The sequence below is a fragment of the Danio aesculapii genome, chromosome 11 (genome assembly GCF_903798145.1).
Source record: "Danio aesculapii chromosome 11, fDanAes4.1, whole genome shotgun sequence".
NCBI lineage: Eukaryota > Metazoa > Chordata > Actinopteri > Cypriniformes > Danionidae > Danio > Danio aesculapii.
The window spans coordinates 34,182,873-34,196,640 of record NC_079445.1 but is presented as its reverse complement, the minus strand read 5'-3'; the positions used below and the strand labels follow the sequence as shown (position 1 = coordinate 34,196,640).

The following is a 13,768-nucleotide window of genomic DNA, read 5'->3' as shown; positions in this document are numbered from 1 at the left end:
TTTCGCTTACCCAATTCACTTATACCACTTTTTTTTTTTTTTTTTTTTGCACTTGTTGGGAAAACCGGAGCACTTGAAGGAAGCCCACACAAACACAGGGAGAACATGCAAACTCCACACAGAAATACTAACTGACCCAGCTGGGGCTCGAACCAGCAACCTTTTTGCTGTGAGGCGATTGTGCTACCCACAGCACAACCATTCTGCCCCACAGTAAACATGTCAGGCTAAATCATTTAAATGAATCATTGACTTCTGCTGTCTTCATTAGTTTCAAAACACAGATTTCTTTACAATTTCAAATGCCATCTTTGGAGATCTTTTCTGCTGGAAGTTCTGTTTTCCTATAAAAAAAAATCTTACTCATACCTTAGAAACGGTCTAATAGAAAATTTTGGTGGTTTTAAAAACTTGACTTTTCCAAATCGTGGTATACCTTGAAAACGGTTATCGTCTCATGCCTAGACTGAACACTCAGATTCAGAAGAGTTCAGCTCAGAAATTTGTCTAAGGAAAAAAGTATATTTAAAGGGCACCTATTTTAACATTTTTTTTAAGATTTAACAGAAATCCTGAATGCGTCTGTACAGTTTCTAAAATACCTATCGGATAATATATTATAGCTTTTTAAATCTGGGAAATTTGAGCTGTTATGGTTTTGTAGCTGTTTTTGTTGCCTGTGCATTTTCATCACAGGTGGCCTTTAAATATATCACTGTCGTCCTCTAATGGCCGCTGTGGTGAAACTGCAGTTTCTGGTTGCTGAGAGTTCTCGCGAGACTTGCTCAAATGCGATCGCGCGCTAACTGAGTGAGTGCAGCAGTTCTGAGGTAAACAGAGAAACGGCGATTTCGCTTTATTTTTAGTTCGCTTCGAGCTCATCCTTGGTTCAATGGACTTGTTGGATATGTTAGACCAAACGGACTGTGGACATTTTAAGACCGAGTAAGAAACATACGTTAGAATTTTGTTCTAATAGTTATTCAATTGCTTCTCGTCACCGTGAAGAGACCTAACAGATATTAAAAGTTTGGGTTAGCGTTAGTATTTCTAAACTGAGTACGTTTCTTATTAACAGGTTAACGTTACACTTAAAATAATTACCTCAATTATTTGAAGTAAAGTAAATACTGACGACGACCTCAGTTCAATGTAAGTTATGTACAGTGTGTTATCTTAAAAGATTAAGGTAAAGTTGGTTTTATGTTTGCACATTTGGACTTTCTCCATAATAATATATTTTCATAAAAGTATTATTGAACAGCCAAAATGGGGAAATCACATCAGAAGCCAACGACTATCAAAGTACAACATTGTTCACAGTCACTTAAATAGTGCTAATGTTGTTTTGAAGTCATAATTATGTTACATGCGGTTTCAGATTAAATATTCAAAATACCATAGTAAACAATATAGGGATTGTTAAAATGACTGAATGTGCGAATATTAAACCAACTTCACCCCAATCATTAAAAGAGGCTTCCCAAAGAAAGAATTAACATTAGTTCGTTTTGTCTTAATAATTGTAACAATTTTGGTTGTGTTCAGGCTGAATATATTATTGAGGTAAAGTTGTTTGTAAAATTGCACATTTGGACTTTCTCCTTAATAATATAATTTCAGAAAAGTATTTTCCATTAAACCCAACAGTCAACTTTATCAAACGAAATGAGTGTAGTTAACTCAAAATTTCCTTCAAGTTAAATCTACTTATTTGAAAGGAGTTTTGAACTCAGTGTTAAAGGTAAAGAGTTAATTTAGTACTTACTTAAGTTACTCAGTTTGAGTTCTCTTCATTTATCAGGGTTTACTGTGCTCATATTGCTTCATTTACTCAAATGGATTAAATTTACAGTACTCATTAGGATTAATTTTTTACTTTAATGGTTTGTTGCAATCGATTTCCTCAAACGATTTGAGTTGCCTTAACTATTTGGGTTTTCCAGTGTACTGATCATATTAGCAGCCAATGACTAATTACAACATTGTTCAGTCATATAAATAGTGCTAATGTTGTTTTGAAGTCATGTGATTTCAAGCTAAATATTCAAAGTACCATGGTAAACAATAAAGGTAGTATGTAACAAGTTGTCACTGAATGAATGTGTGAATATAAAACCAACTTTACCTTAATGACTATATATATATATTTTTTTTCATCACTGTCATTTGTTGCTTTCATACATCTATGGTAGGGCTGGGCCGATAAGCGATATTTTATCGAATCGCGATAAAATTTATGTCAATAACAATAATAAGCTCTGGACTTTTTTACTCCATATTGATCAAAGAGCCAATCACACAGCAGAAATGTGCATTAATGGAAATCTAAAAGTGTGTTGATATTAGAAATGTTTCGAATTTTTGGCCACCGAAAATTTATCAGCCAAAAATATGTCATGCCATTTAATGGACCCTCTAATTTTTGTGGCTTCAGTTCAATATGGAAAATAATTATTGAGATTGCATTTTTGCCATATCGTCAAGCCCTAATCTATAGTACACTGGATGGGTACAAAAAATAGTTTCCAAAAACGTCCCATATAAACCTATTATTATAAATCAAATTCAATATTTAGTTCCAGTGCCGTTTGCAAGCAAAAAGGCATACATCTTTATTTATAAATTCCCATATTGTTAAAATACGGTGTGTAAGTGTGAGTTGAGACGGCGTAAAAAATAATGCATTAGAACAAATTGTTTTTGATCATTGACTTTTCCTAGACTATAATGAAATTAAAATCTTAGCTTTTATAAAATGAAAAATTTTAGATTTTTTTTTTATTTTTATTTTAATAGATTTTATTTTATGATAAAAACATGACATTATGTAGACAAACTGTAATTTAAAGGCTTAAGATCCCTAAAATTAATAAATATTTGTGACATCAGGACTGATGCTAAACACAGTATGCCAGTGAAGGTTTAAAAATAGATTAAAATATGCTACTTTAAAAGCAATCTCAAATTAAATGTTTCATTTAAATGTTAATTGCAAATACGTAAATAAATACTTTGTAAAAATGTAAATACTGTCACTCGACAGATAGAGGCAAAATCAGGTGCAGCTTGACTAGTATAACTCCATTCTGTTATGAATAAGATTGTTTTTACAGTAATAAGTTCATTATAAAACGTGAAAAACTGTATAGTGTATTAGTTAATACAAAGCAATTTTTTTTAAGCTATTTTTAAATATTATTAAATAAATTAGGAAGTACCCATGTCAGCTATATTTACCTTCAGCCCACTAGTCTCAATCTTATTTGGTTTTTGGCCCTTTATAAGAAAAAGTTTGGGCACCCCTGCACTAGAGTTAGCACAATTCTGTCATAAAGGGAGCCGGATAAAACAAGATGATGGGACATTGATAAAGCAAGCGATTGCTTCATATTTTACATTTCTGTAAAGTTCACCAAGCTTAAACTTTGGAATGTAGCAACATGCAAAAATTGTTGCATGAGCTTGCGTTTCTGGTCTGCCGCATTTGCGTGCATATGAATGGAAGTCTATAGGGTGAACAGTGCAGCTTTAAGGCCATCTAGTGTGCAATTTTTACCTATTGTTTAGATTGAACTTAAAACTATAATGACTAGTTAGTTTACATTTAGTCACTGATGACTATTGTTTTCAGGGCAAACGACTACTACCTCAATAACTTTCCTCAAAGACAAGTTTCAGGATGCTACAGTGAGGTAGAAAATCACTTTTTTATATAAGTCAGAATCTATTGCCTGGAAGAGATCTTGTAACGTGTCTATGATGTTGTTTGATTAATTAATGAAGTGTCCTAATTCTTCTTCACAGGTGAACATTTTGGTTCTTAGTGAAATCACTACCAAGTCTGTGTCAATGAATCTGCGGCGCTCCACAATCCTCAAAGGCCGACAGCAAGAGCCTAAAAATGTGAAAGGCTCTGAGAGCATCACTGTGCTGTTGAGTGACACCGACTCCAGCAAATCAGAGAGTATTGAAGAAATAATAGACCAAGTGTCTGTTGTTCGTGATATGAAGCAGCCAGTAAGAAAGTATAAAGCTGCTGCTTCAAGACGAGCATGTAAAAAGAGGCTTTCTGTTGTAGAATCACAGCATGATTCGGTTCAGAAGATCTCACTGGCTGTTGGGGCTATGGCCGAGGACACTTTAGAGGAACTCAGGTTGATGTCGAACAAATGTGAGACCGAGTTGAGGCCTACAAGTCCTGTTCATTCACGAGAAGAACTTGTTGTATCGGATGATTCCAGTAGCGATCATACTGTAAATTCAGGCCCCAGCTCGCCCTCTCGACCTGTTGATAATATAAGATGCAGAGAATGTGAGAGACTTTTCACCAAAGTCAGAAGATGGCCAAGCCCTAATAAGAAAAGGAGAGATAAAAGTAAGAAATGAGACTCTAAGGCATTTATTTTTAATACAAAGTGCCTTTTTTGTGTTAATGATTTGTTTGTTTGTTTATTAGATCCAGCATCTTTATCTTGTGATATGTGGATTCTGCTTAAAAAGCGTCACCCTCAGAGACGCCGTCATCGGGAGAAGGGGTATGTTTTCTTAAACTGATTTCACATTGCAATGGGCTATTTACAGCTAGTGTTTTCAGCCACCGATAAACTTTCAGTAAAAGGTTAATGAGTTTTAAACTTCATAAAGTTACTTTTACAGCACCAATTAAGGCTGCACAATATATAGTTTCAGCACTGATATTGCAATGTGATCATTCGCAATAGTCACATCGCAGGAAATGCAATGTTGAGTTTGTATCATCATTTATCATTTGCATGGTTTCCGCTACAATCATTCTTCCATGGTGGGGCACCACACCAAAATTCATCCTGCCACGGCTACATTACAGCTTCTCATTCAAAACATTCAGTCGTTGTTTTCTATTATAGCGGGTTATAATCGCACTAAAACATATTAAAAGGTAAATCAATTATAACACCGCAAACTTTTCTGTAATCGTAGTAGTGCTGTGCATTATTTATTTAACCCTTTAGGTGACATGCTGACTGACTGACAGATGCGTGAGGCTAGCAAACATGACGTAGCTTTCAGTTACGATGAACAGTTTCCAGAATTATACTTTATAGATAAAGGTCTATGGTTCTGCATACAACTTTATTGTATAGACTTTATTTTGCTGGAGTTTATAGCTGTTTCACTTTACTTCAGGACGCATTATTATTATTTTTTACTTCTTTATTATTATTATTTACTTCTATTTTTTTTATATATATTTATTATCTGTTTTTTGTCCTGTCTCTGTAATCCTGTTGCACTGTAGAAGCTCTGTCAAGAAAACAAGTTCCTCGTATGTGTGAACATACCTGGCAATAAAGCTCTTTCTGATTCTGATTAATGCTGCTCTGTAGGTCTATTGGAGTAATTCATAAATATTCCTAGCAAGTCTAATAAATTTTGGAGACATGCTCATTACATAAATGCACTAAATCGCACTTCAGCAGCATTTAGTTGAGAGCGCACAAGCACGCAAGAAGTTTTGTGCATAAACAGAGGAAATCGGCGCTCAGGCAACGAGATTCGCGTGCTCGTATTTAGGGTTGCACGGTTTACTGGTACTTTGGTAGCATTGCGATACTATGGCTCCAAAATAGTGGCGGTGCCACTGTAGTTTGTAAATGGTAGTATCGTCCTTAACGGTTCTGCAATAGTTAATGTTGCATGTGGAAAAGTCACTAAAGTGCTCACTCATTTGTGCTGGCAAATAATCAATAGACCACTTTATTTTAGTTCAATTTTGACAGTCTGCAGTAAGGCTAAGAAACTGTAGAATTGGTGCCTTTTATGCTATTGCACGCTTTCTGATGGTTCAAACACACATCTGAATCAGTTCATTTCTGTTCCAGTGAATAAGATTTAGCTACAATGACTGTGACAATCTCTTAAAAAGAACAACTCACTAAAGTGAAATTTGTAATTACTTTGGATTCTTACCTGATAAGACTGAAAAAAATACAGCTGATGATAAAAAACGAAAATGGCAACAGGAAACACTAAGAAAACAATATTTATATTTGGTTGAAAAAAATTTCTTCTTGTAACCAATTTTGTTTGGTATAATTTGTATCTTAATTTTATTGTACTTTTTGTTGGTCAATTATCTACAAAATAAACTAAAAAACAAAAAACAAATACATAAGCAGTCAAGATATTTATATAAATATTTATCTAGTTAATTAATATTATTGCAGTAACAACACAACAGTCCCAGTATATACAAATGAAACAGAATGTCTGTACAAATAACAGGTTTTCAATAATAAGGGAATTATACATTTAATTTAAGTATTATAACATATAAAATATAGTATTTGTGAAAATTAGCTTTTTTTCATAGATTTGAGTTATGAACTAATACAGTATCGCGATACTACTTGGTATCGTGATATTTCAAATGGTATAGTATCATGGCCTAAATTTATGGTATCGTGACAACTCTACTCGTATTACATAAATAGGATTTCTACTTATAATGCTGCTCTCACGACATTTGTCATTGAAATAATGCCATAGGTACTTGGTATATCTGTGTAAAAGGCCTGCCGGAAAAAATCCTAGAGGAAAATTTGCATGTGTTTTTGATGCCTGTGATTCTATAAGGATTTTAAAAGCATCCAGGCATAAGAAATTGTATAATTTGTGACCTTAACTATGATTAATTTATTGATTTTTTTTTTTTTACTTAAACTGTTAGACTTGGGAAATGATGAAAACACTTTGTTTCAGTTGTATCTTTTTCTTGATTGTATTTATAGAAAGTTATGCATGAAAATACTCACAACATAGAAACGCACTGCAAGTAGCAGAGGTCACAACAGAAATGTGTCGGAGGACCCCAAAAAGTTTATAGATTGTTTATTAGATTTTATTGAGATGTATTCTCACTGCAGAATCATCTCAATTGATGTAACATTATAAATTCTTTCCAAATAGAGATATGAAGTCATCTGGTGAAATTCTATTTATATCGCAATATAAAAAAAATCGCTATGTTAGAATTTTCCTATTTTGTGCAGCCCTAGCACCGATAATGTAATTTAATTAAAATATAATCAGTTAAAAAGACCTTAGTATTCTTTTAGTTGTTCAAGCATAAAACGAGATGAAAGGCTGTTTAAAAGCAAGCACCATCAGGAGCAGCAAATAAGAGTGGTAAAATAAATTTTAATATTTTAAAGGCATTGTGCAGAACGATGGATTTTAAAGCAGTGCTTTTTGAAACCAGATCCTAGTTTGGGGGGACCCAAAGGACCCACCCCTCACTGACAAAAAACAAACAAACATTTGTCTCATACATGAGCTCATTTGTCCTATTTTAGCTGCTTCGCCATCCTAAATAGTGAAAATAACTTTAGTGAAAAGGCTTTTAGACCTTTTTAAACCTAGCAGAATCCTCTGTTGGCTGTCGTTTCGGTGTGACTTCAGCTAATCAGTATTGTCCAATGCAAACAGTTATTTTTCATGAGTCCAACATCCAGCCATGCAAGAAAGCATACAATCAGATGTAAGTGAAATAATCTTTACAACACTACAATACACTACTGTATTGTTTTTAAATAGAGAAAACATTTTACGAGTAACTTTTATTCTAAATGTTGGACCATACTATGAAAACAAATAATGACCCATATTAAGATTCATTTGAATACTATTTTGGCTATTTTTGTTATCCTTGTATTTTCAAATTAACCTTATTACAAGAGAGGCTATAAATATCGTGAAGCTGTACATTATTATTGTTATTATTATTATTATTATTATTATAATTATTATTATTATGTTTAAATTTTTCTATTATTCAAATGGTCAAATTTTGACTGAGGAAAGTTGAATGTGCTGGCCAGTTTGTTAATTGCCTAATAAATGACAACATGCTACAGTTTTTAAATAAAAAAATTAACAGATTTTTTTTTTCTAATGATGTAATAAATTGGTATTTTAAGTATTTTTCATATTTCTTTATTCTAAATCTTTAGAAAATATTTTTTGTATATCAAAAAGTGTGGAGTTATGCGGACCACCCGACAAGCAAATCCAAAAAAGTAGTGCTTAAAATGTCACTAAAATGCAGTATTTAAATCTCAAAATTAAATAGAAAATGAGGCGTATAACAACAAACAAAACAAAGTCCACTTTTTGAGAAAAAACCCTACCCCTTTCACCAGGCTGGCTACGGGCCTGCCTCACTAAGGGGCCTTTTCACAACAGTATCAAAAGGGTGAAGCTAGACTCGCTGCTCAATGCTGACTGGTTTACAGAAAATCATCTCTTGCGCATGCAACTAGCAGATGGGGATTATGCTAATTGTGTATGAGTGTGCACTGCACATGTAGCTTGTTTATAAATGATTTTTTTATTTACTAGCATACACATCAAATCTGATGTTTACAAAGCGCTCATGAATCCATGAGGAGAGGTTTGTTTTATACACCAATTTCTCTGAGTTTTAATGTTTCACAAATGAGGCCCAATGAGTATTTGTGCGAACTTGGGAAGTCTCATTTCTAAAAAGGAGAAACTGAAAGATAAATATAGAGAATTGTCCATCTTTATTTTTATAGATGTTTGCCAGTTTTAACTAGTTTATTCATTTATTCATTTTCCTTCGGCTTAGTCCCTTTATTCATCAGGGGTCGCCACAGCGGAATGAACTGACAACTTATCCAGCATATGCTTTACACAGTCCTTCCAGCTGCAACCCAGTACTGGGAAACATCCAGACACACTCATTCAAACACATACACTAAGGCCAATTTAGCTTATTCAATTCACCTATAGCGCATGGGGACTTGTGGGGGAAACCGGAGCTCCCGGAGGAAACCCATGTTAACATCGGCAGAACATGCAAACTCCACACAGAAATGCCAACTGGCCCAGCCAGGACTCGTACAAGCGACCTTCTTGCTGTAAGGCGACAGTGCTAACCACCGAGGCTCTGTGTCACCCTTACCTAATTTAATATTGTTAAATCAGTAGGATGAAGGATCTTTTGGCCATCAGTCAATTGCTCCTTTTATAATCATAATTTAATAACGTTGAGTGTGAATTGTGTGAATGTTGTGTTATCTTGTGTGTAATCCTCAGGTTATTGTGGACAAGCTTGAGTCACATCAGGAAGATGTTGGCACAAGGCTCCGGTTCTTCAGTCATCAACAGAACTTGGATGAAGTGCTCCAGACCTCATGTGTTTCAGCAGAGGTGAGTCAACATCTCATTGCAGAAATAACAGAGAATGAAAGGTGCTGTTTTGCATGTTTTCACTACAGGAACAGGAAGTGATTTTAGTTATAGGAACTCCAGTTGTAACCATATTAGCTCCTACTTCAGTAAAGATAACTTAAGTCTTATTTAACAATTAGAGATTAAAATGTGAGAACAAAACAATCATGATGAAAATAATAAAAATATTAAAATATTGAGTTACTCCCCCAAAAAAGTGACTAATTGCGTTACTTTTTATGGAAAGTAATACGTTATATTACTTTTGAGTTACTTTTCCTGTTTTACTTTTGTACATTTTGTGTTATTAGTTAAGTACATTCAGAGCCCATTGAGATAAAGATTGCAATAAGGCCTAAGAGTACTAACATGAAAATGTATATTAAGACAAAAACAGATTTTAAACCTTTAAAATGTTTAATAACAAAATGAACAGTATGACGATAAAAAAAATCCCCAAATCAAAATAAATCTTTAAGCTTTATACATTGAATAAATTGCTTCATGTGGCCTTAACAAATGTGAAAATTGTTTCTCAAAAGAGAAAAAAAATCAATAATCTTACTATATTACCAAATGTAGTCGCTTCTACAGTAGACAGTGGCTGTCTCTCCTCAACAATAAAAGCTATAACCATTTTTCTGAGTTTAGTCAAATTAATTGTTTTATTTGGAGAACGTAAACTGATGTCAATAGGTGGGGTGTGAGTGTAATGCTTTGCATCCAGTTTTGTTTTGTTTTTTGATGTCGTGTTTCTTGCAGTTATCAAGAGTTTTACACATTTGTGAAATTTTTTTTTTTTTTCTTTGCATTTTAACCAATGTGTAAAAGTCCAGTGTATCTACCTTTGTTAAAAGTGTTCTTGTAAAAAGTTAAATGCAGAGGTTAATTAATTTATTTACTTTTAGTTATTTATTTGTATGTATTCTACCTTTTTTATTTATTTATTTTTAATTATTACAATTATTATTATTATTGTTGTCTCTCTTCTTGTTTTTGGCTCTGATTTGTTCTTTTTGGTTAATTATTTTTTATTTTCGTGTGATGTGGGGTAACAATAGAAAATGCAGTTGGTTGATAGCCTTGTCTATAGCAATGTATGCTAGATTATTTTCAACTGTTCAATAAAAATTTGATCTCAAAAAAAGAGTTTCACACATAATCTACACTTCACAACAATCCGCTTTTTTTCTTTTATGAGTTTAAAATAACAAGAATCCATTGCAAAAATGTAAGTCTCCGGTCTGCCATTGTTTCTGTTTCTGACTGTTTGTAGTGATGAGGGGCCATTCGCAAACCAGTTCATTAAATTGAACCGAGTTGTTAATTACAAGTACTTAATTACTTACTTTTTAACATACCGGAGACCCCCTCTGACTTGAAATAAACCAATATCCTGAGATATTCAGTTACTAGAACAGTACACCGACTCATCTGCTGTGAAAAAAGATGATGATGATGAGTGCGAGCTGACTGTTTGTTCCCTAGCAGCATGCTCTCTCATTAAGTGTGTGATTCAACCTGACTAAGGTCATTTTTATTTCATAAAATATTTTTTTAAATCCAATTAAGCAAGGTAAAAAATAACTCACGTTTTTTTAAGTAGCTCAAGCAATATGACTTTTTTTTTTTTTTTTTAAAGTTACTTTAGAAAAGTAATATTATTATGAAATGTGCGTTACTTATAATGCGTTACCCCCAACACTGATAATAATAATAACAATATTAATAATAATGTGAATACTGTATACTGTAAATTCACAAACATTCATAATATATTGGTTTATTTATTAATTTTAAATACATTTTTTTATTGAAAATGCAGTAAAATAAGATTTTTTTAATCGTCATTACAATTTAAAATAATTATGATTTTATTGCATTTTAAAATGTAATTTTTATCTATAAAGCTGAATGTACAGCAGGCATTACTCTTCAATTTAAATTCACCTAAATCTTCAGAAAGTCAGGCTCATTGTAATAATTAAGTATTACGATAATGCACCACATCATTTTTTGTGAACAATTGTTTTTATTATTTCAGTTTTTGTTTAATATAGAGAGCATACAGCATACGACTATATTATAAAACAACCCCGAATCCCCACCCCCCACCCAGGTAGACTTTTTCTATAATGACAGAAGTTAAAAGCTTGCTGTGTTATTAAGATAATGCACCACATCATGATAATGTACAAAATATGACAAATAACTGAGCACCATTTAACTTAAAATTATATGATTCAATGAAAGATGTCAACTACTCCAGTAATAAGCACACAGTAATAAGTAAATTCATTTTCTGTACTTATGTTTAGGATTTTGCGTCGCTGCAAGTATCTAACCTCCATTCAGACCGACCTGTCTATTACCCGAGCAAAGCCACGACATCGAAAGAGGCCGCGAGTGGTCTTTCCACCCGTTGCCGGCTGGAACTCCTCTGTGAAAAGAAGGCCTTCAGTGAACAACACATTTCTCCAGAAGCTTTCTCCATTCAACCTCAGTGTCAGAGAAGCACAGGAGGATGAACTCCATGCAGAAGACAAGTTTTCAAAATCAAACCAAAAGAACTCCAGCAATCAGAAGAGCGCTAATGCCAAGGGCAAAATGAGGGAGCTGGAAGTGTGTGATGGCATAGACGTAACACGCCGGGTGCTGAAGTTTGATGGACAATTGCAAACCATGGAGCGGAGGAAAAGCCCACGGCAGCGGCATGAGCATGAAGAGATTCATGAATCCCAGATTGAGCTGCAGGACGAGTCGTCTGAGGATTCCGATTGGTTCAAGACGCCCACAGATCTGTTCAGTGTGAAGCCCAAGATCAAACAGGGGAACCAGAAGAAAGTCTCTGACCCAAAACCCAATGCGCAGAAACCGAACTTCATGTCCTTGTTGGCCACAATGGTGAAGAAACAGAACCAGATTATTAGGGAGTCCTGCAATTGAGTCTGCAGAGAAGCTCTGTAAGTAGTTTTGTTAGTTGTTTTGTGATTGAAGAAACGTGCATCACTGCTGCCGAGTTTTTGTTCATTTTATAAATGGATAGATTTGTAAGTTCAGATATTTATTGTGTTGTTCTTTTATTTGTGCTCGAACACTGGCATTTTGTGTGAGTAAATAAATCCTACATTAACACATCGGTTTGTCTGCGCGCTTGACTCCACAGAGGATTGAACTGCAGTCACTGTTACAGCCACAGAGCGGCGCTGTTTCCAAATATTTTCATTTCTGAAGTCTGTCATTGTAGTTTTGAAAAACATTCTTATAACAACATATGTCTCTCTCTCTCTCTCTCTCTCTCTCTCTCTCTCTCTCTCTCTCTCTCTATCTATCTCTGTCTCTCTCTCTCTCTCTCTCTCTCTCTCTCTCTATATATATATATATATATATATATATATATATATATATATATATATATATATATATATAGTTTTATCAGATTGAGCAAAAGTGATGTTTTGTCATCTGACAGTCAAGCATGGCATTGTGCTTTTCTATTCTTCAAGTGAATCAACCTATACTATTTTATCATACAGTAGTTTTATATAGATATAAATCATTAATCAATGTGTCGGTGCTTTTAAGGGAAAGGATTCATCAGATTAAACAGCAAAGGTAAACCCAAGGCACTCAAAAAATGTGGAAAAAATATTAAAAGCCATTTTTGAGATGGCTATTCCTTTTGTTGATTAATTTCAGATATTGAAGCAAAACAGTTTTGTTCACTGTATTGGTCGATTATTAATTAATCTATTTTTATGATTAACCGAAGAAAGTCACTGAAAGACCATTCAGTACCAAAATGTCTTGTCAGGCATATTTGGAACAAACACTGATTAATAATTAGAATTTTAAACATGGCCACTATTTTTCAAGCCACTGGGAGTTACCCATATGTCAGCAACAAGTTTTTAATCTTCAAAAAAAGCACAAGATTCTAATGTGTCAGTAAGGTATATTTTATTTTTTGCAAAATATATCTTACACTGAACATTACTTTTTGTCCTTTTAATTTTATGGCAAGTACAGATGTCATTTATACAAGTTTATATATATATATATATATATATATATATATATATATATATATATATATATATATATATATATATATAATGAACCTACTTTAACAAACCCTAAATACACTGCCTAATATATTGACAGTAATGATAATAAAAATAGTAAAGACACACAAAAAAGCAAAATTGTATAAAATAAGGTAGTATAAAATAAATAAATAAATAAATAAAATAATAATAATAAAAAAAAAAAACCACTAAATAGACAACAATAATGTTTTGCTGTCTTATGACTCCGTTCATTCATCAGGTGGAATGCCAAACAATGCAGATCCTGCACATGGCTTAAGCTGTACTTCACACACTTTAGACAATATATCGAATAGGGTTGACCAGTAAGGAGTAAGCTTGGGCCACATCCGAAACATGTGAAACAAGTCTTCTTCAGTTTGAATGATGTAAGTTGCGATGACTAGGAAAGTTGATTTGAGTTTTCACAGTTTGTCTGATAA

At 33.4% G+C, this 13,768-nt stretch overlaps 1 protein-coding gene across 1 annotated transcript; it reads left to right on the top strand.

The window, feature by feature from the left end:
* The first annotated feature begins 3,617 nt into the window (after window positions 1–3,617).
* On the top strand, window positions 3,618–12,355 carry si:ch211-227n13.3 (uncharacterized). Its single transcript, XM_056467899.1, has 5 exons — window positions 3,618–3,695; window positions 3,808–4,378; window positions 4,460–4,538; window positions 9,103–9,216; window positions 11,556–12,355. Exons 1-5 carry the CDS (start codon window positions 3,618–3,620, stop codon window positions 12,181–12,183), a joined length of 1,470 nt encoding a protein of 489 aa, XP_056323874.1. The 3' UTR covers window positions 12,184–12,355.
* The last annotated feature ends 1,413 nt before the right edge of the window (window positions 12,356–13,768 follow it).

Bases quoted from the DNA above. Each gene is read 5' to 3' on its own strand.
- si:ch211-227n13.3 (XM_056467899.1), top strand. From the start codon at position 3,618: ATGACTATTGTTTTCAGGGCAAACGACTACTACCTCAATAACTTTCCT. The intron at 4,379-4,459 runs GTAAGAAATGAG...TTTGTTTATTAG, and splicing joins TAAGAAAAGGAGAGATAAAA to ATCCAGCATCTTTATCTTGT. The intron at 9,217-11,555 runs GTGAGTCAACAT...ACTTATGTTTAG, and splicing joins CCTCATGTGTTTCAGCAGAG to GATTTTGCGTCGCTGCAAGT.